Source organism: Odocoileus virginianus, chromosome 29 (genome assembly GCF_023699985.2).
Source record: "Odocoileus virginianus isolate 20LAN1187 ecotype Illinois chromosome 29, Ovbor_1.2, whole genome shotgun sequence".
In the NCBI taxonomy this organism is placed as follows: domain Eukaryota; kingdom Metazoa; phylum Chordata; class Mammalia; order Artiodactyla; family Cervidae; genus Odocoileus; species Odocoileus virginianus.
Window position 1 is genome coordinate 26476838 of NC_069702.1, and position 26203 is coordinate 26503040.

At 38.3% G+C, this 26203-nt stretch overlaps 1 protein-coding gene and 1 long non-coding RNA gene across 2 annotated transcripts; one reads left to right on the top strand and one right to left on the bottom strand.

Annotated features, from left to right (window-relative positions):
• Positions 1-706: 706 nt before the first annotated feature.
• EREG (epiregulin) lies at positions 707-20669 on the bottom strand. Its single transcript, XM_020884870.2, has 5 exons — positions 20399-20669; positions 8447-8533; positions 6495-6618; positions 5483-5632; positions 707-3460 (listed from the first exon to the last, which is right to left on the bottom strand). Exons 1-5 carry the CDS (start codon positions 20445-20447, stop codon positions 3379-3381), a joined length of 492 nt encoding a protein of 163 aa, XP_020740529.2. The 5' UTR covers positions 20448-20669; the 3' UTR covers positions 707-3378.
• Positions 20629-25569, top strand: LOC139032047 (uncharacterized). Its single transcript, XR_011484596.1, has 3 exons — positions 20629-20865; positions 21109-21211; positions 25355-25569. It is a non-coding gene; the product is annotated as an uncharacterized lncRNA (long non-coding RNA).
• Positions 25570-26203: the final 634 nt, after the last annotated feature.

Consider the following 26203-nt stretch of genomic DNA (forward strand, 5'->3'; position numbering starts at 1 on the left):
TAGGGTTATCATTACCATCTTTCTAAATTCCATATATATGTGTTAGTATACTGTAATGGTCTTTATCTTTCTGGCTTACTTCACTCTGTATAATGGGCTCCAGTTTCATCCATTCTTTACCACTGAGCCACTGGGAAGGCCTGGGAGAACCCAAACTTTTGGTTGGAAGATGCTGAGGGAATCATGGGACATGCTTCTGTCTGATGTGTTCTTTCAAAAGTTATTTCTCAGTAGGATATGTATTCTTCTTAAAAATTTTTATTGGGCTATAGTTGTTTCACAATTTTGTGTTAGTTTCTGCTGCACAACGAAGTCAATCAGTCATATGTGTACATATATATGTACAATCATATGTGTACATATATGCCCTCTCTCTTGGACCTTCCTGCCACCTCCCCATCCCACCCATCTAGCTCATCACAAAGCAGTGAGTTAAGTTGCCTATGCTATATAGCAACTACTCTCTAAAAATATTCTTTTCAAATATACTGACATCTAGAATTTTATAATTAATATAATTCCTTACATTTCAAAGAAATTCTTCACTATGGTAGGCCATAATCTATGATAAATTTATATAGTGCTTTCCCAAACTAAAACCAATGTCTTTAAACACATTATAGTCCTGTCACTGCTTTTAATCCCTTTAATGTAGTATGGAAAAACAAAAGAGACTAAATCAATCAGTGACATTTTCAATGCAAGGTGTTTCATGCATTTTTATTTTTCAATTTTGTTTTTTCCAGTTTCCAACAAAAAATAAATAAAAATTAATAATATCCTGTGAAGTATCTATAGTCTCCTTCAATATCTTAAGGTACACAATTATCAAAGCTGATATTGAACACAAACAAATTGATACAATTCAGTACTCTGATAAAATTCATTGTCAAATAAGTTACTTTAAACTGCATGTGATACAACTTTATGTTCTATAGCGTCTTTAATATAAACTGTATACCAAAATGGCTCTTCAAACTTAAAAAGTGCAATTACAGAGTGCAAAAAAAGCAGAGAGAAATTCACTTTCTTACATTTAACCTCATCCAACTTGAATAACAGGCATGTTTTAGATAAAATTATTCGTCAGTCAAAACATTAAATTTTACTCAAGCAACACTGTTTATATAAAAGCTGTGACTCCCCGTTTTCCCATATGAATAAGAGTAGAAAGAAATCAGAAAGTATTGGGCAGCAAGTTAAACACATTTTTCCCCAAAAGTCTACATACTGACTGCTGCAGCAAAAATGGCAAAATGAATCAGACATGAGTTTTTAAAAACTGCACTACTGAATTCAACAGAAATTAGAAGCCAGTATCATGTATTTGGTACATAGAAATTGATCTGACACCTCAGAGCAGTTGAATTTAACTAATCCTCTTTCAGGACTCAAAAATAAAAATCTGTCCTCCCAATGCACCATCTGTCTCCTTGCTTTGACTTCGGCAGAGAGATAAGAACAAAGAATGTCCAAAAGAACAGTGGCATTTGATTGTATTTTAAATATTTAATATGTCACACCAATCTTGATTGTGAGGTTACATCTTTAGCATCAATCTTAGAACCTCTTTGGTTACAGAGTATGTCTACTGGGTTACTGTGTGGTCTTGGTGGGAAGCCACAATCCAGGTATTCATGCATTGGTTTGCATTTAGTCTCAATACATTAGATATAGATGGATCTTTCCAGAAATATATATAGTGAGAAATTTGTAAAATAAGGAAGTCAGACTAAATATGAGCCAAATTTTTTTCATTGTTTGTTAAGAAACATGAGCTAATAGCAATGGTTTTTTAATGTTTGCTCAGCATTATCTTCACTAAAACATTTTTAAAATTAATTTTCACCCATAAAAGCAATCTGTGTCCTATCTTTTTTATTGTTTAATATCAAATTATAAATAAAAATTTAACTTTTACAGGGGCTAGTTTTTAATCTTTATTTAAGCATCCTTAAACAAAGATTTAACATCCCAAACCACTTACAATTAATTATGTAATATGAATTGAAATGCTCAGGATAAACCAATATGACTCCCTTTTGTAACAAAATAAATGGATTTCAGAAGATTTCTTGGTTTGTCAATAAATTTTTTTTGAAGCAATCAATATCACTCAAAATAAGCAGACCTCCCTTACATACAATAGATGTCAATAAGGATGTGTAGATTTAAAACATATTTTTACACAGCACATTTGATTTCAGCTATATTACTGGGAAACAAATATGCTTTTAGATCTGTTTAGACCATATATAATAACTGTCTTATATTATACTTTAACACTTAGTCCATCAAATTTCAGACTCTGATTTAATTGTAGAATTCTTCAGCAAAGTTCATATAGAAATAAATACTCTTCAAAAAAGAAGCACAAATTTTGGCTTCATGTGTGGATTTTTTTTATTAGTTCAGGAGCAACAGTTACCTAGCATAAATGTTGTACTGAAAAAAAAAAAAAAGAACATTGTGAAGCTATACATAAAATTACATAAAAGATGGTAAAAGTTTTCTCAATTCATTTTCTTAAGGAAAATCTATTAGATCAGCAGTCCCCAATCTTTTTGGCTCCAGGGACTGGTTTTGTGGAGGACAATTTTTCCATGCACCAGGGAGAAGTGAGTGATGGGGAGAGGCTGTAAATACAGATGAAGCTTTGCTTGCTTGCCTGCCACTCACCTCCTGATGTGTGGCCCATTTCTAACCAGCTGTAGACTGGGAGCAGTCTGTGGCCGGGGGTTGGGGACCCCTGTGTTAGATGGATGACTAATATCCATAGGAGCTGTGAATGGGCATAGAGAATTGTGCACATTCCTTCCAGGCAGTAAACAGTGAGGATGTGTGAGCGGAGGGAGCAGAGGGTGAAGTGTTTAGCCCAAGATCTATATTTGCTTCTCCCCAGTTCCCATAGCATTACTGTTTCAATACATGGCAGAGTGGTGCCAACTCAAACACCAAACTCTGATACAGTCAAACCAATTATCATTGATTCGAGGAGTAGAAAAATATATTAAATTGGTTTGACCATATTCTAGGCTTATAGAAATCTGTCACGTGCTGACACTTTCTAAACAATGAACTGGGCATTGCTCACTCCTATGCACTGTACACCAGGCAAAAAGTTTTCAGTAAAGCATTTAGCCCAGAAAAGGATTTCTTACAAAAATATCCACTTTCCTTTTATATTAAATATTTTGTGTACATTATACATTAGCAATCTGTTAAAAATAAAACAAAAATAAAAACTTTTCTTAGTATATTAAAAAATACATCATTGTTGACTTAACATATGACCCCACATAAATATTATTAATAAAATAGGAATATTAACATAACCAGGCATGCAGTGCATCCTGCCCATAAGCTTAATGGCACCATTCAGACTTGCGGCAATGCCGGATCCCCTGACGTCACTCTTTCATATTCCTTCTTTGGTTCTTTACTTTTTCGATTTCTATACCTAGAAATATTCAGAAATGAAATCATTAGCACTGTAGTTAACAGTAATAAGAACAAAGTATGCTAACAAAAGAAACAAATATTTGTACTCTAAAGGTATTTCAGCATGGTGCTTCCAAAATGACACAGGTAACCAGGTTTAGGTTGAAGGTGAGAAAAAAGGGAGGGAGCAAGGAGTAGTTTCCCTCAACAAATAATTTTGGGAGGAAATGGAGTTAAAGAACTTCTCAGGGGCTTTCAGATGGTCATGAAAATTGTAAAACTCCAGGAGAGCATGTGACCACATTTAATCCTGGACTGTTATCATTTTTTTTCTTTTTCTCTGTCTTCCCTTCCCTTTTCCTTCCCTCTTTCCTTATTACAAATAAGAAAAAAAGTACAAATACTTTGAATATCACTATTATATTCTACCTATCACGTTGATGTAATGTTATCACCAATAAAAATAAAAATAACTAATATGTATCAGGCAATCACTATGTGACTGACAATGTTTCAAGTGCTATATATTCATTATTTATTTTATCTTTACACTTAGCATTATCATCCTCATTTTACAGATGAAAAAAGTAAAATACAAATGGATTGCATAACCTGGCAAGTTCTCCTAGCTAGGATTCATAAATCTAGTGGTTCAGAATCTTCATTCACTCATTCATTAAAGCTATCTACCTAATATTTTGAGTTCGTTTTCTACCCATTTTGAAGATGAATCATGTAGACTTAAGGAAACTGCATAATGTTTTCACTTAGTTGAAAAACACAATTAGCAAAACCTTTGTTTAGCCTTGATCTGGCTACTTGTCAACTAGACAAGCCAGGGCATGTCAATTCACCTCTCTGGGTCTCACTTTCTCATCTTTCTAAAAGAAATGATTGCAGTTAAAGACCTTCAGGTGTGTTTCACTTGTAATAATATTCAGTTATGTGATCATAACTAAAAAGTATTATAATTTGATGAATACTTAGAAGTAAACAAAGACCAAATAAATTTAATCTTGTAAAAGTAACATTTTTGGAGCTTCAAAAGTAGAAGTGCATTATTTTCAGCAAAAATAAAATTCACTCGAATGTACACTGAAAAATCTGTAACCCTTCCAAAATAAGAAGGATTTCATGGAGACATGTTAAAGGCAGCTACTATTAAGCAGGGCTTTCCAGGTGGCACGGTGGTAAAGAGCCAGCCTGCCAATGCAGGAGATGCAAGAGACTCAGCTTTGATTCCTGGATCAGGATGTTCCCTTGCAGTAGGAAGTGACAACCCACTCCAGTATTCTTGCGTGGAAAAGTCCATGGACAGAGGAGCCTGGCAAGCTACAGTCTATGGGGTCGCAAACAGTTGGATATGACTGAGCACACACACTATTTAAGTCATACTATTCCTGATCCTAACCTTAAAAAACAATATGATATACTGTCAAAAGTTTCAATGCCCATTCAGTTATCAGCATATATCAGTACAGCACAGTACACGAATATAGAGTGTTGAAGATGGAATTTTAAGGGATCGGCATGAACCAATTTTTAAAAGTAAGCTCTTACAATTATCCGGACACTCGTTTTTACTAGTCTGCCTTAAATTTTAAGATCCTAAGCCTCTAGGGTTATTAATTTATAAAATATGTTTTATGAAATACAAACTTTGATCTAATAAATTAAATACAAGTGGCTAAATTTAACACTGGCATGATGCCTTATGATTTACTTTTGCATGTCTTATACTCAATACTGATAGTGCTCCTGTCATTAATGTAGAATAAGGATTTCTATTTGTATTTTATAAAGGAAGGAACTGATACTCTTAGTTTAAGTTGTATAAGGTCACAGAGGTAATAAATAACAGAGCCCAAAACAGAGTCAAGTCCAGATGCTTTGCTGCTGAAACTTCCTGAAAAATATCTTTAGTGCAGAGTCTGTCTTTTCCCACTAAATAATACTTTGCCATGTTTTTACCCACTCTGTGTGTCTTGTATAAAGGTAATTTACAAAAGCAGAGTGTTAAAAAACAAAAACACTGGCTTACCATCTGCAGAAGTAGTATGTGGAACCAGCAACTATGACAAGGAACAAGATAACAAGAATCACGGTCAAAGCCACATATTCTTTGCTCAGAGGTTTTTGGACGGTTAAAAAGAAATGCTCACACCGGACACCAGTGTAACCTACTTCACACCTAAAGAACAATGGAAGAGAAAGATCAATTATTTTAAAAAGAAATCTTTGTTCTGAATTAGTTTCACAAGAGGTCATCTCACACTATAATGCAAGATATCAACAAGGTCTGCCAAAAGTTGTAAAGATGAATTCAAAGACTGACCTGAAAGCTGGCCCAACCTTGATAAAAGAGCCCCATGAAGCTCTCAAATCGTAACTGTTGTATTAAAATGATAGTCTGATTCAGCCGCCAATGTGGCTGACAATGGTGTTTTGTAAGTTGTGTGGTTTTGCGGTGCTTTTTGTCTAAATCAGTGGAGTCAATGCTTGTAACAATAACTGACATATAAGTCCAGTGAAAAGATTAAAAGGTGACCTGCTATTGCGGTAAATGTGAGAGGAAGATATCTGAAGCCCTCCCCATTCCACACCCCTGAAGTATCTGTATAATCTGACAAGTACCATTTCTTCTGCTATTTGTTCCCCAACTTAAAAGAAGGTGGCACTAGTGGTAAAGAACCCGTCTGCCAATGCAGGAGGCATAAGAGAGCCGGGTTCGATCCCCGGGTCGGGAAGATCCCCTGGAGAAGGGATGGCTACCCACTCTGGTATTCTTGCCTGGAGAATCCCACGGACAGAGGAGCCTGGTGGGCTACAGTCCATAGGGTTGCAAAGAGTCAGACACAACTGAAGTGACTTAGCACACACAGCACAACTTAAAAGAAAAACTCTATAGTAAGTTTCTAATAGTAAATATACATTGCATACTAATAGTACTAAAAACTACAGGCCATGGAAATAATAGAGTAATTATTAAGAAGATAAAAAAGAGAGACAATGTGGGTTTTTAAAAAATTGTTTGTTTGTGTTTGGCACATTACCTGCAGTAATTTTCACTCATGTCTACCAGGTAGATGCACTGTCCGTGCAAACAGTAGCCATTCATATCAGCACTACACTTTGTTATTGACACTTGAGCCACACGTGGATTATCTTCAGTTTGAACTGTGAAAGAAATGGAAAGTGGAATGTATTCTGTTATTTTCTCTGAAATAGTAATCAGCCTAATAGTAACCACTCTCAGGCATTTGTGGACAAAATGTCACTTTAGTTATCATACTCTCTAGACCAATAAGCAAAACACTGGATTCCCAAAGGAAAACGTCCAGAGGACTAAACAAAACAAAATAAAAACTGGTAATAAAATTCTCAAAAGACAACGTTTAAGGATAGAAAAGGTAAGTTGAAGGCGCACACGAAAAATCAAAATACTTTACGGCTATTCACTTATCCAAATAAGGTTGCCTAATTTTTTCAAATAATTCTGATATTTGCAAGCTGAATCCATTAATTAATTTAAGACAGCTTAAATCTATAGCAGGCTTTAAGCCAATAAGGCTTGTTTTGGTGTGCATTCTCTGGTAGCTCAGTCGGTAAAGGATCTGCCTGCAATGCAGGAGACTAGGGTTTGATCCCTGGGTCAGGAAGATCCCCTGGAGAAGGAAATGGCAACCCACTCCAGTATTCTTGCCTGGAAAATCCCATGGAAGAATCTGACAGGCTACGGTCCATTGGGTCAAAAGAATCAGACATGACTTATGACTAAACCACCATCCCAAACCCAAAATCAATCAAAGTCTCTAATGATAAGACCTGAACATGAACTAAACAAACACTGACTTATAAATGCCTTTGTTACACAAATACAACCATGAAAATAGTAGCCTCTTTAGAATAGTGCTACAACCTACACATAAAATTTACTTTAGAATTTTTTATAATTTTTTTTTTTTACAATTTATTTACTTTTTTGGCCATGTGGCATGTGGGATCTTAGCTCCCAAACCAGGGATTGAACCCATGCCCTCTGCAGTTGAAGCATAGAGTCTTAACCATTGGCCCACCAGGAAATCCCTAGAATGTTTTAATTACTAAAATTTGAAGAATCTACATGAAATACAGGACATCTTGACTGTAATACTCTTGTTCAAATAGCTAAAAATAGGGAGCGAGGCAGACCAAACCTCTAGAGTATAATGAGGAAGGACAAGAAAGGAGGTGTAATACTCTGGTTACTCAGGATAACTCTGAACTCAATAACTCAGACTGAGTATAAAGCAGATCTCTCCTGAACCACAGTCAGAGCCCTCTGGGGTCCAAAGATGAGGCTAGGTACCACTGGTCTGTGTGCAAGTATGCTAAGTCGCTTCAGTCGTGGCTGGCTCTTTGTGAGGCTATGGACCATAGCCCGTCAGGCTCCTCTGTCCATGGGATTTTCCAGGCAAGAATACTGGAGTGGGTTGCCATGCCCTTCTCCAGGGGATCTTCCCTACCCAGGGATCAAACCCACATCTCTTACATCTCCTGCATTGGCAGGTTAGTTCTTTACCACTAGTGTCACCTAAGCACGGTATTTGGCATGAATTAAATACTCTATAGATATTTTCTAAATGAATGCTGTAACTCAAAATAAAGGACATCATTTGTTCCTTTTACAAAAAATAACAAAATATGTTATCTACTGTGTACAAAGCTCAAATTTGCCTATTTTGCCTGGGATCCAACCTCTCTCAATGGTGTCACAGCAAAGCTCTGAAATGATCAAAGGGAATCTGATTTTCTTTGTTCCCTTTCTTTAAGATCAAATCTTCACATTTAACTAGATATCCAGTCCCTCTGCCTCCAGTTACTCCTTTATATAATTTTTCCAGATCATTGAGTTGTTAATAGAGCAGCTATTCCCCCCTCTTTTTCCCACTATCTCATATTTATAGTCATATTTCTATTAAGAATGCATAATTATTTGATGCAACATTAAAAAAGCTGGGCTTACCTAATGCTGTGCAGTTATCTCCCGACTCTCCTGGGATACATGAAGGAATCACAGTTGTACTGAAGACTGCTTGAAGAAGATAGAAAACTATTTATGGAGAAAAATAAAATATATAACTAACGCTTCAAGAAAAAAACTCTGACTAGATTTCCACATAATTACAATATTTGCAGATTTCTTTGAATTATTTCAAGAATTTGATCCATCTAAACCATGAAAGAAAATAATTCATGGAAACAGGCATATCACTGAAAATAAATGAACACCCAGCCCTGTGTCCCATGGTAAAAGCCTTGGCATTACATTCAGAGTTACAAAATTGATCTGCTCTAAACATTTCACAATAACCTTTTCAAAGACTTGGTTTTAACATCCAATTTCTTAAGAAGCTTAGCAATTGGAAAAATTTCCACTGTTTTACTTCATGATGTGTTCAGAGCAATGCTCCAAAGTAGAACCTATCACAAAGAAGGCTTCAAATAAAACTCACCTTCTATTTATGGTTGCAATGAAATAGGACTCTCAACTGAAGATATATCAGTTGTTGATTTAAGTATCTAAGGTACTCTTTGTATTACACATGAAAATATTAATAGATTTTAATGAACAATGTGTAATCTAAGTAAACCCACAACATATCTTATCCAATATGGGAAGGAATACACACACTACGTGAACCATACTGAGCCTTAGAATACAGTTTCTGTCAGCCATGAGAGATTAACAAGGTGTTTCACTGTGTGTCTCCACTGAGAAGATAAACGTTGGGTAACTGGCACCAGGATGACTCAAGAAGTTTGTGAACTGCATAGAAAGAAGAGGAAGAATCCTTTTAACTGCAGGAAAATTTACTGAAGAGAGTTTTACTCTTCTTCTTAGGAGTCATGTATTTGCTCTTTAATCACTCGTTCCAGGTTATATGAGTAACTGTTACATAATAAACATTATTGGTGGTGGTGGTGGTAGTTGGCAGCAGTTGACATTTCCTCACCATGTACTGTGTGTGGGCATATAGATTTTTTATGGTCTGAGACACCAGGGCCCAAGAATACTGGAGTGGGTAGCCATTTTCTTCTCCAGGGGATCTTCCTGACCCAGGGATCGAACCTGGGTATCCCACATTGCAGTACGATTCTTTGCTGTCTTCGTCATCAGGGAAGCCCATCCTTACCTATTCTAGCTCCTTAATCCACTCAGTGACTCTGTGAAGAAGATACTGCTGTTCTCCCCATTAGCCATACGAGAAAAGTGAGGCATAAAGAGCTTAAGTAACTTTCTTCAGAGTACACAGCAATGTTGTTCGTGGGCCACGTTACAGAATTTGGAAGCAGGCAATAACACTAGAGTATAATGGACATTACAGGGAATGAACTCAGCTAAATGTAAATGAAGCAGAGTATTTAACGCCATAAAGAGGCAACAAAGTATAGTGGAAAGGCAATCCCGGGAGAAAACCTGAGCTATGCAATTTTGGACAAATTAATTAAATTCTCTGGATCTCAATTTTCCCAAATCTATAGAGTTTGGGGGAGAATTAAATGAAATGGGACTCATGAATATTCCATGCCATTCAATAGCTAGCTTGTTTTTAGCAGTAGTATATGTGGATAGTGCCCTCTGCTGGTCTATAAGAAGGTTATAAATCTCTCTGCACTTTGCAATTTTAAAGGATGATTGATTATTCCATATAATAAAGAATTTTATTTTTTCACAATCAGAGGAGATGTGTACATGTTAAGCAAATTGAGTATGATCTGGGTAAAGCATAAGCATCAGAGTTTGTAATTTCTTAATGTTTCAAACTTGACACTGGTAATAATCCTGTGAAGTAGTTATATTAACCTCAATAACTGCAATGTAGTTAAATTAAATGTCTTATCCAAGACCAATTATCTAGAGATTACAGAAGATAAGGGTTAGGAGTACATCTTATGACATCAAGTCTCATAACCTTTCAGTGACTTGAAAATATGTTTTGGAAAGTTTAGAACTATTACCTCCCTGCTCCATATTTCTCCTACAATATAAATGATACTTTGATTATCCTTACAGGGGAAAAAAAAAAAAATCTTCCTTAAATGACAAAAAAAAAAAAAATGGCTAAAATTTGGATTCCACTGTCAGTTGAACAAAGATGGAAAAGGATAACTTTGTCTACACATTTTTCTAGGGGTGAATTACCTAGAGTTTTATCCAAGCCAATATCATTCTACTTCTCGATATAATTTTGCCATGAACTTTCACTCATAAAGAATACCTCCTTTGATTTATACAATCTGCTCAACACAAGCTGGAGTTTTAAATGTGTGTTTTTACATCCCTGACATTCCTATTCCTCCACGGCTCTTCAACCGATGGGAGGAGATATTATCGATTCTCCTACTGCAAAAGGGCCAGCCAGGTCCACTGTGCAAAGGCACATTTCTCTGCAAAGGATCGTTTCTTCATTCTTTGCAGAAACCAGACACTAGCCTTTCCTGTTCAGAACTGCTTACAAATGCAACCTGCAACTATTATAATAAAATCCAGCTAATTGCTCTGAGGTGTTGCTTATTAGTTGTTCTTTTTTTTTTTTTTTCTCAAAGGTTTTTCATATTGCTAGTTTTTCCACTGTTGGAAACTTTGTTCCAGTTGGTCAAGCCACAAGTGAAATATTTGTCTTTGTGAATTAAAGAATGTTCAGGGCAGGGCGTGCCTCCACAAAACCTGGGCTTTCCTAACCTCTGACGCTCCCTTGGACATAGTCCATCTCTCAGGATGGTTTCTATGAGACTTGGTACATTAATCCCACATCCGGGTATTTTACAGATGGACTTGTAAATGATTTTAAATGTAGTTCTCAAATGACAGTGTTTAGATTACACTTTCATCATAGATACATGAAGCCAATGAATACTAAGTGTTCAGTTCTTGTGTGTGCGCAGTGGTGTCTGACTCTTGGCGACCCCGTGGACTGTAGCCGGCCAGGCTCCTCTGTCCATGTTATTTTCCAGGCCAGAATACTGGAGTGGGTTGTAGTTTCCTTCTCCAGGGGATCTTTCCAATGACCCAGGGATAAGACATGCATCTTTTGTGTCTCCTGCACTAGCACGCAGATTCTTTACCACTAGCACCACTTGGGAAGAATTACCAAAATTGGTTCCAAATGAACTACCAAAATTGGTTCTAAATCATGTGTTCATTCACACAGCTCCATTGCTTCAAAATTGATTTTCAAGCTTTCCTCAACTTCACATCTAGCCCAGGGCCTTGCTCAATGGAGTAAAGGAATAGCGGGGAGAGATCAAAAGATGGAAAAAGTTCACCCATGGAGAATTTTGACATCTAGCATTAATATCCAATTATAATTCACTACTCATTAAAGCCATACAGGGATACATGCTAAAGTCCTATCTGTATATTTCCTTAATCTTTCAGTTTTTCATGACTTTAGTGTTAGTTGAACATAATGATTTTCCTCTAGGTCAATTACAAACCTTATATTTGAGTTTTTGATCTTGACCATGGGTCCCGCTGAGAAAATATAACCCTATGATATTATTTGGATATAGAGTTTGGATAATGTCAGCGTGTCAGCAAACAGATTGGTGGCCAGCCCTACACTGGTAACTAAGACACAGAGGAATTCCATGCTAAATAGTAATTTGTAAACTCAAAATTAGCCATTGGAACTTCTATGTCAATAATGTTATGGAAACAAAACTGTCTTAGGAGCCCATTATTTCTGTCCAATTTCCAAATGGGTTTCAGGAATTTAAAGCTCGCCTATTCATCTAACTTCACCTTTCAGAGATTTGTTTCAGTGAAATCTCAAATGTGCCAGCAGGAAGTGGCACCGGTGACTCACAGGATACAAATCAGCTCTACTCTGAGTCAGGGCCGAACCTACACCTTACACAATACTGGGGGCAGCGCATGGGAGAGGCTGAGTGCCATCACCCCAGTAGGGGCGGCGGGGGGGACTAAATGTCCTGGGCCCTGGGGCATTAAGTGAAAAGTGCGTGCCTGACCTTCAGAAGGAATGCTAAAGGTAGAAAACATCCTTTTCATTGCATACGGTTTCTTTTGTCCTTGCTTCCTTCTGGCCACACCGACGGGCCATCTAGATGGAGACTGAGATTTGGTGACTGGTTAACCAAGCCTATTCTGCAATCATCAACTGCAATTCTCAGAGATAAAATGACTCTCCTGAATAACAATCAAGTCAAATAAAAATGACCCCCAATAAAATGAGATGGGTTACAGAATGAAAGGAATGCACCTTATTTTCCTAATTTAACCTTTTAGGATATTTAGACCAGAACAGCAAACTCATAGTGAATCACAGTAATTGCCCAGCCCAAACAGGCAGCAAAATCCTCTTTGTTCACACTTCTGCTTGGTCACATGCCTACCTACTCACAAGACTGTTAGTTTTCTACCTTCTTCCAGGGCAGTCTGTAATTTTAGGATTTGTCTTTTTAACATACTAGGCTTGTTAGGTCTTGTATACTTTCAAGGAGTGAATATGCCTTCATCATTTCCAGACGTCTTTTTGTCTTAAATTCCATTATTAGATGAAGTTAAAATAACTGTAAGCTCTTTATCACATCGGACACTGTAAAGAACTACTGAAAGCACTTTCTAGTAACAGCCTATTTCTCAGAGAATAGCATATATAATAGTACATACATATAATGTACATCTGTATAGCATAAACCTTGCTTCCTACCAGCAATCATTTTCTTTCTACAGCTTTTAATGTTAACTTTACCACTAAGTATCATTAAAATATACATGTAAAAGCCAGCAGTAACTATTTAGATAAAAACAGGATAACAGAATGAAACCAGAGGTTGATATAATGACAGGTGACAAATAAGTCTTTAATTTTGAATTTCAAAATACAGCCATAAGATCTTCCTTGTCAAGTGTCAAGAAAAGATATAATAAATAGGTCATAGTTTTCAGTTCAGAGACATTAAATAACTCTTCAGTTCTGGCAATAATTTCTAAAGCATACTTCAAATTGCTCATTTATTTTAGTTATCATACAATACTATACTTAAAACTATTCAAATCAAGAATCATGTGTCAAAATATGAAAGTAGACCTTATTTTATCATAAAAATGGATTTAATGCTGTCTATCTTATTCATAATGGAAATGTTCTCATAATATAGGAGAAAGCATATCAACTATTGTGTAAAGGATACAATTTATACTAGTCTGGATGTTTACAAATTTTGTGACTGAGGGCTCTAAATATGGAATGTGCAACCTCTAAAACCAAAGATTCATCTCTAGGGTACTATTTCAAATTATCTATTGAAAATGTATTTTTTTTTCTTCAAGATAATATTTCACGGAGGATCCTTTTAGCACCTTTTCTATCTTTACCCCCCTTCCATCTTGCTTCTTACATGTATCCCCACTGATTCAATTCAGAAATTTAAATTACTATTACGTTATTGTCTCAAAAGACAAATCTTCTAAAGGAGAAACAGTTTGGAAAAGTGGGTGCCGTTTGCCTTTTCTTCCTTCCTTACAGTCATATTGTGGCCTACAACTTTGAAAACTTAACATTTTTAGAAGCATACTACTATTGTTATTGTTCATTCTTTACAGAAGCCCACTGCCAAAAATGAATTTGCAAAAGGATAGTGTTTTCATCAGTAAGCATCAAAAAAAAAAAAAAGAAAAGAAAAGAGGAGAAAACAAGTACATAAAAGATAATTTGAAAGCCTTAAGGCTAATTACATTCCATTTCAAGAATCTGTGTGATGCACCTAGCAAAATGGGAGCTGCTAAGAAATTTTATTTTGTGAAAATATATTTTTTGGTTAGCACTGGAGAAGTCAACTTTTGTGCAAAGCACATGTGCATCCTTAGCATAACAGAAGGGTGGGAGGGGCTTAATTACACTTGATAAAGGAGAGGGAAGGAAAGCAATTTAACTTACACTAACTTTTTAGTAATTACCTGTTTCTAATAATATTTGTTCAACAAATACCTACCAAGAGTCTTCTATATGCACGATACTGAACAAGATGCTGAAAGGTAAACTGATGCAAGGGGCATAGTTTCTGTTCTAACTAGAGGCTAGACCCCAGGTGGTGGTGAGGGAAGGAGGAACTTCATAGATGATACCAGCTTTCTGACCAGAAAATATCAAGGAAGGTGGTGCTATTAAAACAGTAGGTAACATAGGCAGGACAGCAGGTTTGTGGCAGTGTTTGCAGCTAGTAGACATGAAGGAGGACATAATGAATGAAGGAATCTGGGTTTGTAGTTCATATACCATCTATTTATATTTATGAGGCACCTGGGAAAGAAGATCTTGAGTAAAAGAGTAGGAATGGAGTTGACAGGATCTATTTGAAAGTCTTATGAGGAAATATTACCTTTAAAAGATAGGAGTCATTCAAATGTTCCAAGGGAAAAAGTATGGAATGGAAAATCATAGAACTTGGGAAATAGGTGACAAGGAGTGGATAGAAATGACCAAGGTAATTGGAGGGAAAAGGAAGTTCAGTCTTGTTGGGGTCAAGAGAACAGAATTATGAAAGGAGGCATGGAGTGGTTAGCAATGCAATGATTGGAGAAAGAATGAATGACTCCATCATAAACAAGATTCAGCATTATTCAGGGAAAATGGTGTTAAAATCGGCAATAAAAATGGCTAAGTCGATTTTTTTAACATTAGAATTGCTTTTATATTTGCAACGAGCTTACCATTAACATGAATTTTATTTGTCTTAGTAACTCAAGCATTGATTATTCGAACTGCAACTTACAAGCGGCAATGTCTCCTAACAATGGAAAACATTAGCTGGTGCTTCTCACCCTGGAGTAATTTTGCCAACTGGAGACATTTAGCAACATCTGAAATATTCTAGGTTGTTACAACCAGAGCTGCCGCTGACATCCAGTGGCTACAGACCAGGATTGCTGCTAAATGCCCTGCAATGCATAGAACAGTCCACAACAAAAAACTACCCAGTCCACAGTGTAAACAGACCCAAGGCTGGAAAACCGTCCCAGCAGATCCGTGAGGTATGGAGCTAGTTCTAGCTCAGATACTGTTTATCTCTCTGCAGCTAGGTTTCCTTATCTCTGAAAACATCACCGGGGAGCAGGGTGGAGTAGGAGAGAGAAAATTCAGATTAGATTAAGGTTACTCTCATTTCTAAAATAATACTTTTTCTTGCTGATTATCCATCATTCAGTCATATCATTGCTCAATCTCCCTACCTCTCTCTCTCTCTCACACACACATACATATACATACACATCCATCCACACACACACAGTGTGATACACTTAAATTTTTTTAGGCATACTGTCATTGAATACAGACTACATTGAGATAGAAATGGGGAAAACAGGAAAGAAAAAGTGTTCAGCTTTATTATTAAACAGAATTGAATTTTCAAAAACTATTGTTCAGCCAAAATATTTGACTTTGCAAGCACATTTTCAAAGAACAGCTGTCTGAGTCAAAACAGAGTGCTAAGATCCCTAAATAGAGCACTATTCTCATCATCCCTCAATGATATTCATTGACTGGTTAACATAAGTCTGTTACAATGTGAATGATAAAAGCTGAGCATCAGTAAGGAAAGACAGGTCCAGATACACACTTACAGTGTGATGTGAAGAGTAAGACAGGAAGATTCAGAGAGAAGCAAAGGGGTGGGGTCGGCGGGCAGACTGCACACTTATTTTCCAGTGCTGAGAGGAAGATGAAGGGGGGTATCAGAGAAGGCCTGATACTTTTCTTCAATCTTAAAGGATGAGTAGAACTTTTCACCAAAAGTGAAGTGAGTTGGGAGCATCTACAATAGATGGCACAACATAATTTACAAAGGAGCCTTCCATGCTGTGTAACTCACTTCTTTTAACATGTCTTATCATTTATAAACTGGGAAAAATAACGCCTTTCCTGGATAAAAGGGAGTTACAAAGATCAAATGAGGCATTTTTCTAAAAATAACACTTGCTAGTACTGATAACATCGCTAACTTTAAAACTGTTTCTCATTATTTTTAATATTATATTTATAATATCCATATATAATAACCTAACAGCATAATTATTACAATCTCCATTTTACATATGAGAAAACTGAAGCTCAAGGAGGAATAAATTTTTCCTAAAGTATGAAATAAAAGAAGTGGGATGTTAAAACTATATTCGATATACTATGTCTTGATGCAAAACTGTAAAGTATGACACACATATGTGTGTATATAAACATATACATATATGCACTTATACATACATATGAGAAAGAGAGGCTTTTCCCCTTATCCTGAGGATTTTCAAAAAGATTTGTATTTCACTCACTTTCATGCCTCAAGTTTAAAATTCAGGCTTTTTGACCTAAGTAATTGAGCTAACTTTTTTTCTGGACAATTATCAAGCTGTCTTGGGTATTATTAACAGCATCCTAGTTAATTAATGCTTTAACCTAGAATGTCACTGAAACTTTATTTGCCCTGAAACCAGACATCCAGCCTTAACATAAACTGCATTGCCAGAGGACACTGAGTCTGTTGTATTACTTCATTTTCCAAAGGTTCCAGAATCACCATACCAAGGCCAAGGCTGTCAGGGTGCTCCTCCCTGGGGAGCTGGCCTATTACAGCTTTGGGGAGTCTTCCCATTGTCTTCTGAAGGAATGTTTCCAACAGCAGTTACAGCCATGGGAATTTGCATAGGCCTATATTCAGAGTGGAGACTGACAGATGAGAAGACCACACCTAAATGTACAGTCTCTTTAAAGAGGATTTCTCACATGACATTTGCATCTCCTGGGTGATCATTCACCAGGACATGGGAGATTCCTGGGCAAAAATGAACAGAAGACATTCAAATTCAAGTTTTCCAAAGTGACTATGGGACCACTGCACTTTTTTTTTAAAACCACATAAGTAGGTCTATTTTCTCACTGTTAATAAAGTATGCTGCAGATTCCACCTTGATCCTTTGTCAACACTACATTCAATTCACAATATTGTGAATGATCCAGGGAATAAAAAATATGTGGGTTTCCTTCTCCTTGACTGCTTTACTTAATATAAGTCTAGGAAACTATAAAAATAGAAACAAAGGTCTCAGTCAACTGACGTCAATGATTGCTTCATATAAAGTCATTTCCTAGGTATTAAAAAGGCTGAATATAGGTTAAGTAAAAATGTAACATATCTGAGCAGAGCTTAAAGAAATAATCTCATCTTTTCTGTGCCTGGTTTTTTAAGTGATACCATCAGGTACCATTTTTGCACATATGCCAGTGCCCATAACAGGTCCTAGACACTGCAGCAACTCCCACACTACTCTAGGATTTCTCTATTAGAACCAGTTACTTTATTATGTTCCTGATAAATAACTCTGAGAACCTCCGGCTCTTTACACATTGACCCAGAATGACCTTGACATTTGCTGTCTCTAAGTCCTTGTAAGGTATCTGACATCACTGAGCCTTGGTTTCTTCGTTTGTCAAACTGGGCTGATCATCTCGACCTCGTATAGTTATTTTAAGGAGTAAAGGATACATGGAAAACACCCCTCACACAAAATGGTTAGTTCACAGGAGGCATCTGCCTCCCCAGAGCCTGGATTTGGGTCTCAGGGTTGAACCACACAGTCCAATTACCCAAGTTGCTTATACGGCAAGATGATGCGGAAGGCAGCTAGGGTGCCTGGGTCAAAATCCAGACCGGAGAGGCCTGTCATCGTGTTTCTGCCCGTGATGTGTCATCTCAGGCTGTGCCAACACCAGGCAGCTCATAAACTCTCAGGGTCAAAAGGAAAGCTCTAAGGCGAGCCATTGCCTCACTGAGATCTATGCTTCTCAGATTTCAAGAAAGCATGTTTATTCTGTCAACTCTCTATCATTGTGCAATGAAGTATGGATAAATTGTCTTGGATCTGTCAGTCAGGAGCATGCTCAAAAGCCCATCTAGGTATCCTTGAGTATGTTTGATTTTTAGATCAAGAGACCCTAAACATTAATTGCAGACTCAATATAAAAATTTTTCCTTTTTATTCGGGAACAGTCAATATCAAAAATTTATAAAATGTAAAAGTGACCAAATGATTGTGGAGTGTGTGTAGCAATTTAAATCTGCATGTGTTGGAGGCAGAAGATGGACATGAAAGTGTCTGTATTTTTTTCCACAGACATAAATACATATAAGTTCCACAAAAAAAAGGCAATAATAAAATGTTTGCTGAAAACTCGAATGAATGTCTCTTTTCCTTGAAGGATAGATATTTGGGGAAAGTATTTCTAGGTAATCTTTAGTTTAGGGGGGAAATGGCAATTTCAGAAAGAACAGTTGGCCTTGCCTTTTTTCCATGTGCTTTGGAATAAGACTATTGGACTTGCATACCTGAATAGAGTGTAGAGATATGATACAGAACTTCAAACAGGAACTTTCCTAGTGGCAGAGAAATACCTAAACAAACTGGGAAAACAGAAACTGACCGAGCTCATTTAGAAATGGGCTTGGCAGCTGATGAAATAGGTGAACTATAATTAAGTAATGCAATAAAGGAGTTAAGCATTTTTATGACAACAAAAACACACACAACACATAAGCTAAGTGGGTAGTAACCAGGATATTCATAGGATCTTGATGTCTCAAATTAGAATACTCAACGAGTGGCCCAGAACAGACACATGCATTGTTCAAAGCAACCTTACAGGTGGGGGAAAAAGTGTAAAGCTATTCTGACCTCTAGGTTGACATGTAACTCTAGGAAGACTTCATAACAAAGATAGCAAAGCCACATTATTTACTGAGAAACTCCTAGCAAGTTATTCTCAGAAGTTTTGGTAGAAACCACAGATCCTGTTCCCACCTATGTTCTTGAACTTGGACAAGTAAGTTACAAGTATGCATAGTATGCATGTCATTAGGTCTCCTAACCCCTAAGATAAGGTGTGTCGAAATAATAATTTAACTGTCACATCCTGCACAGGTAGAGTTAGGGGAATTCGCCTCATTGCAATCCCAGAAATAACACGAGATTGGCAACCTTTATTTCCTTAGGAAAATTTTCATAACAGCTCCAAACTCTTCTTGAAGTTTAGGAATTATCAAGATTTTTTTTTCAAAACCAGTAAAGTTACAAAAGGATTTTTTTCCTCTCTGTCAAAACAAAACAAAACAAAACAAAACAAAACAAAACAAAACAAAACAAAACAAACCCACCCTGAATTATATCGAATAAGGCAGGCATTAAAGTACGCTCAGCCACTCCAGACTGCGCGCGCGCGCGCGTGTGTGTGTGCGCGCGCGCTCAACCGTGTCCACTACAGGCTACAGAGTGTAATTAACAGCAAGTGATGAGCGCGCGGCTCGCGGGGGAGGCGGGCGGGGGACCGGAAGCGGCAGGGCCCGCGTGTCCCTGCAGCTCCAGGTGAGCGAGCAGCGTTTCCACCCGTGGAGTCCGGAGCTGCAGCGAAGCCGGCGCCGGCACACGCCAGCGCCCCAGGAAGCTGAAGCCCGCTCAATTTAGAAAACTAAAGGCCAGGCGGGAAGAAACCGCTTTTCTTTCTCAAAAGTCTTTTATAGGCGCGGGTCTAGTCTCTACTCCCGCCTCCTGTCCCCGCCGTCAGCCCAGTTTTTCCTTGTCTTAGGATTTCTTAGAACTGTCAGATTTTCCTAAGGGGGGGGAAAAAGTATTTCCAACTTTTTATTTCTCTCAATACGGAGCTGTATTAATTCACGCAGAACACACAGCCCAAGTTCCTTGATCAGCGAAAGGCATATTGAACACCGCTGCCCGCTCCCCTAACCCATCCTATTCCATCCGCGGCGGGAGGGAAGGACCGGACTCGCCACCTAAGGAGAGACGTGGTTGGAAGTGGAGGACGCTGGAGTCGGGTGGAAAGTGACAAGTGCCCCCCGGGCAGCCCGAGTCTCGTCCTCTGCGTCGGGCAGGGGGCGGGGGACTCACCCAGAATGAGCAGCAGCGTGGGGACCCGGCGGGCGCGGCGCGGCTCCATCCTCCTCCCGGTGAGCGTGTGCGGGGGCGCGCGGGGCACGGGGGCTGCGGCGGGCTGCGGGAGGCGTCCGGCTGGGCGGCGGCGGCTGGAGCGACGGGGGCCCACGCGTCCCTGGGACACCCGGCCCGTGTCTGGCAAGTGAACTCCACGGCCGCGCGCTGCGACCTTTATTAGTCTGGGGAGGGGCCTGAGTACTCACGAGAGAGCGGGGTGAGGTACACAGTGCCCGCAGTTTCATAATCGGCCCGGGGGAGGAGGGGCCGGAGGACGGTCCGGACGTCATCCTCCCTCTCTGAACACCTGAGAGGGACCGAGGAATGAGAAAATGCCCTTCTCGTGAGCCGGGGACTACTCCCCAAACTTTTCCAGCTCCCTCCCTGGCTCCTGCGGGAGGCGCTGGGGAGCGTGGACCAGAAGGGTTGGTTTGTGGGGTCACCTGCCTACCGGATGGTGGGTGGTTTGGGTTGCTCTGGGTGACGGGCGTTAGCTTGAGTCAGTCTCTCGGCCAGGGCTGGAGCTCCCAGTTCGTGCTTTTGGAAAGCTGCGTGTGTGATGTGTTAGTGACTTATGGACGTTCTTGAAATTTGTCTGTGGCTCCTTGTATTCACACCCGCCACCGTCCAGAGGTGTGTCTATGTGTGTGTCTACCTTTCCTTTGCAGCCCCTCTGCTTCCAGCCTGCAGCGAGCATTTAAGGCTTCCAAATGTAGTGATCATGAAGAAAAGCCCCTATATGATGCTTCCCCCATCCATCAGCCTACTGCTGTGAGTTTAACTTCCCTGAATTTTGCCTTAATGCTGTCACCCTTCTGTACAAAATCTTTCAGTGACTTCTCATTGCCTTTTGGAGAAGGCCAGACACACTTGTGAACTCAACAGACTTCTCCACTTCAACTCCTGCTAGTTCACCAGACGAGATGTCTAGCCGCAGTCAGGCTGGGCAACTCACTCTGCCTTTCCTTATTCCCGCCGTCCTCCCTGAGCCAGCGGAGTCCCAGTTTGGAGAAATGGAGCTGGTCAAGCCTATTCACTTTCATGTTTCTCCTCAAAGGCCTGGATTGCTGGGGCCTCTCTCTCCATTCTGATCTGTCACAGCTTGTGTTGTTTATCTTTCCCCTAGGCTAGATATAGAATGGTAGATGGTTACTTTGCACCTGATGAAACTACTTTGAATTAACTTTTCTTGTTTGTCAGTCCTGTCTTTGGGTCTGCATGAATGAATGAATTGCCTTTCTTGTTGTTGAATTTATCCTGTAGGTCCTAAAAACAGTGAATAAATATAGCAGTACTGACAGCATATGCTGTGACGTGTTTAGTTTTTCAGTTGTGTCCGACTCTTTGTGACCCCATAGACTATAGCCCACCAGGCTAGCATCCATGGGGATTCTCCAGGCCAGAATACTGGAGTGAGTTGCCATGTCCTCCACCAGGGGATCTTCCCAACCCAGGGATCAAACCCAGGTCTCCTGCATTGCAGGAGGATTCTTTACCAGCTGAGCTACCAGGGAAGCCCGAACTTCCCTGACGTATTGACAGCATACTTGAATAGAAAATGAAATCTAACATGTTGATAACTCCTCACCTTTCTTTTATCTTCATGTTATTCCTTTCCTTTTTTCTTTCTTCCTTTTTCTTTTTTTCTTTCTTCCTTTCTTTTCATTCTTCCTTCCTCCCTCCTGTCCTTCTTTCCTACTCATTTTCCTTCATATCAATGATGTCGTTTACTGATGTTGGAAGCAAATGTTTCCTGTTTCACTCAGTGGTTAAGATCTTGGGTTCTGGATTTAGATTGTTTGCATGTGAATCCTTGGACAAGTTTTTTAACCACTTTCAGTTTCCTCGTATGTAAAGTAGGGATACTAACAGTATCTAACTCATAGGAATATAGTGAAAGAGCTTCCCATAGCGCCTAGTACGGAGTTAGCATGCATTAAAAATGCCTGTTATGATGTGCAGATGCATGTTAGGATGATGGTCAGTGTTCAGGAGCTAAGTGAATGAATGTATGGTAGGGTACAAGTAGGGTTACCTTTGCCTCAGGGGTTCCTGGGTTTAACTTCTGAACCCAGGAAGGAAACAAGCAGGAAGTAACTTGTCAATTGCTCTTTTCTAAAAGAATAAATGGAGCCAAGAAAGATAATCCCGGAGGTGGGTTAGCTTTATGGAACGTTGCTAGAGATCACAAATTTGGTAAATTAGAATTGGGAAAAGGGACAGCTGGTTCATGATGGTTTTTGTTTTACAAACTGGATCTGGAAAAGAAATAGCCCTCAAGTGTCTGAAAAGCTAAAGCAGAATTCAGTGGAAAAGAATGAGGGCTCAGCTGGAAGTATGTCATTATTTTGCACAGCGGCGCTGTCAAGTACTTACAAACAGTGACAGGAAGAAGACTGTCTTAGTCCTAATTTATGTCATATTTCAGTAAATACAGTGTCGTGGTGTGTACGCAAAAGGATGGGATGGGAATAGATTGGAAAAAATGGGGTCACGTAACAACAGTCAGCTCTTTGGTATTGATATCTGGGGAGGAATTTTTTTCATTTTGCAGCTGATGCCTGCAAGCGGGGGATACCATCATCATGAAAAAATCCCTGTGCTTCTCCCAAAATTTCCACAGCAGTGTGCTCCTCTACAAGCTGATTTCACGTGGTGTGAAGAAATCTTCTCTTTATTGGTTTTATGTTTACTCAATTTTCTAGCCATTAGCTTTCAAGAATGACTCTGTCATGACACATCAGGGAAGACCGGCCGCTGCCTCCGCAGAACAGTCTTGTTTTTTTTTTTTGATAATTGGGAACCATTTTCATTAATCTTTTATTTAAATGTATAAACATAGTATCAAGCACAATCATAATTCCTCTTAAAGGCCCCCAACACATTTCAGGCAGGACAGTTTGGCAAGGAAACAATCAAGTCGTATAGAATTTTCCAACTGGTAGTAACGTCAAGACATCAACCAGGTCAGCAATTCCCAACCCGAGCGGTTTGGGGATTCTTTCTCAAAAACTTAGTAAATATAAATAATATTTATAGTCTGGTATCTATCTAATAGTGTTTTTTAAATGTATTGAGGATTGTGATTGTTAAAGTGTATTCATTTTAAATAAATAATGAATCCAAGGTGGCTTGCTGGTACGTGTATTTTAATTGATACATAACAAACATATTACCTCTGTCAGATGGGGCTGTGTGGCATTAAAAGGGGTCCTCTTAGGAGAATTAGGAAACCCTGGACTGGCATCATCCACACATCCTAAACTGCGTACACAGGCCCTAAACTGATACCAGGTGTAAACCTACTACACACCATAGCCAGATCGAGCCCTGGACCAGACCCAAAAGCTAGCATTTAGCCTTAGACAAGAACAGATGAAACTTCATAATTCTTCTCCCATCACTTGCTTCTTTGGGACTGCAACTGGCACTTCTTTATTATGAAATTAATGATTTTCAAACTAACAACAGAGCATACCTACTTCAGTGAATTAGCTTTTATATAACAAAATGTTTATAATTTTTTGTTAGGTAATCCTTAGCAAGAACCGCTGCCATGGAGTGGTATTAGATTGCTTTTTTTTAAAATAATGTATTTTTAAAAATTTATTTATTTTTTAATTGAAGGATGATTGCTTTCCAGAATTTTATCTTTTTCTATCAAACAGGAACATGAATCAGTCATAGGTTGCTTTTTTTTTTTAACAATAAAGGTGTTGAAAAATATAGGAAAGTGTTTGAGATAAAGCTGTTAAATTTAATATACAAAATATGAGTCCTGGAATGTGAATTCTGTTGTGTCATGGTAACTTTTGAAAAAAAAAAAAAAGATTTTATTCTAAATTTAGCCAAATATGAATCATACTTTAGCAAGTTCCACTTGAATGAAGAATTTATGTCTTTCATGATAATTATTTAAATATAGATTAAATAGTATCTTATAAAGTACAAACAAAACACACATTTCCAATCTAAATCCTAGGCTCCTTCTTTCCTTGTAGTTTCTGTGGGACTGTGACTGTTTAGCTTTTCTCGTTTTTAAAGAAAAGTATTTATTTATTTGGCTGGGCCAGATCTTAGTTGTGGCGCTGGTGTCTTTAGTTGTGGCATGCAATTCTTGTGGCATTGAGATCTCGGTCTCTGACCAGGGACTGAACCCGGGGCCCCCTGCGCTGAGAGCATGGGGTCTTAACCACTGGACCACCAGAGAAATCCCCTAGCTTTTCTCCTTGGCTGACAATTAACCAACTGCCATGCTTTTTCATTGATTCATTTATTCATATTGTATCCTATTAGAGACAAAATAGAGAAAGGAGGAACTTACATTGAATGTAGTGATCCTCTCTTTATTTAAATATCTTTTATCATAGACTTTTTAAAAAAGTCATTGTCTTCTGGACTAATCCATTCTTATCAGAGGATTAGTTTGAAAATTCAGAAAGGAAAATGTCCTTGTGTTTCTTTCGATATATGCAGAGGTAGAAGAAAGTAAAACTTTAGAAAGCTTTTAAAGTCTAATTAATAGTAAACTATAATTTTTCATTAACTGGCCTGATAATTTGAGTTTTCTTAAACCAAAAATGATTCCAAAACATGTAAAAATTTACATACCATTTGAACAGTGAGTGGTGTGGATGGCTGAGGGATTAGATGAATGAATTCACTAAAAGACAGTATCTTGTTTGTGGTTCTGTTTTGATTCAGAACTATAGGTGGAAAGGAACATGAAAATAGTGGATATTGGTTTTTAAATATAAATCAGAATGTGCCTAATAATAATAACAGTAGCAACAATAACGGGTAGCATTTGTATACCTAACATTTTTAACTCATTAGGTAGTTTAAAATATAATTGCTTATTTATTTCCCTAAATAACCCTCTGAGGTGAGTACATTTTTATTTCTATTTTACAGATGAGACTAAGGCAGAAAGATTGAGGAATTTGTTCAAGACCCTTCAGCTCATAAACAACAGGAGACAAAATTCAAACCAAGCAGCCTGACTCCAGAAAACACCAACTGTTTCACCATCACACTGTATTGCTTTTACCCATAGCAACATCTGGTTCACTGAAAGTAGTGTTTCTTTTTCTTTTTTTAAATTTATTTATTTTTTAATTGAAGGATAATTTCTTTACAGAATTCTGTTGTTTTCTGTCAAGCCTCAACATGAATCAGCCATAGGTATACATATATCCCCTCCCATTTGAACCTCCCTCCATCTTCCTCCCCACCCTACCCCCAAGGTTGATACTGGGGCCCCTGTTTGAGTTTCCTGAGCCACACAGCAAATTCCCTTTGGCTATCTATTTTACATATGGTAATGTAAGTTTCCATTTACAGTGTTTCTTATATGTGCATTGCTTTCATATATTTTCACTAAAATCCATGTTTCTGGAGTTTCTAGTCTCAGAGTATTTGCAGAGAGCATTCACGTCCCTTTGCAGATAGTTTTGATTCTCTTTCCAAGGAGAATGTCGCGTATTATTGCTTTCCTATTAAGAAGGAAATCAGGTATATCAGTCTTCCAGCTTCCATCGCCAAAGCATTTGTTCATCTTCCTTTTTTATAGTCCATCATGCTTATGTAAAACCTTTTGGTCTAAAAATGCCCCATTGAGAATACCACGTGTGAATTTTATCAACAGCATCCTCTGAAAAATCATTCAGTAATCACAAAATGTAAGAAAAAGACAGATGCTATTTGATATTAGGGATCTGACATCTGAAGCTGCTGCTTTTGTACTTGTCTTGAGCTGTGACC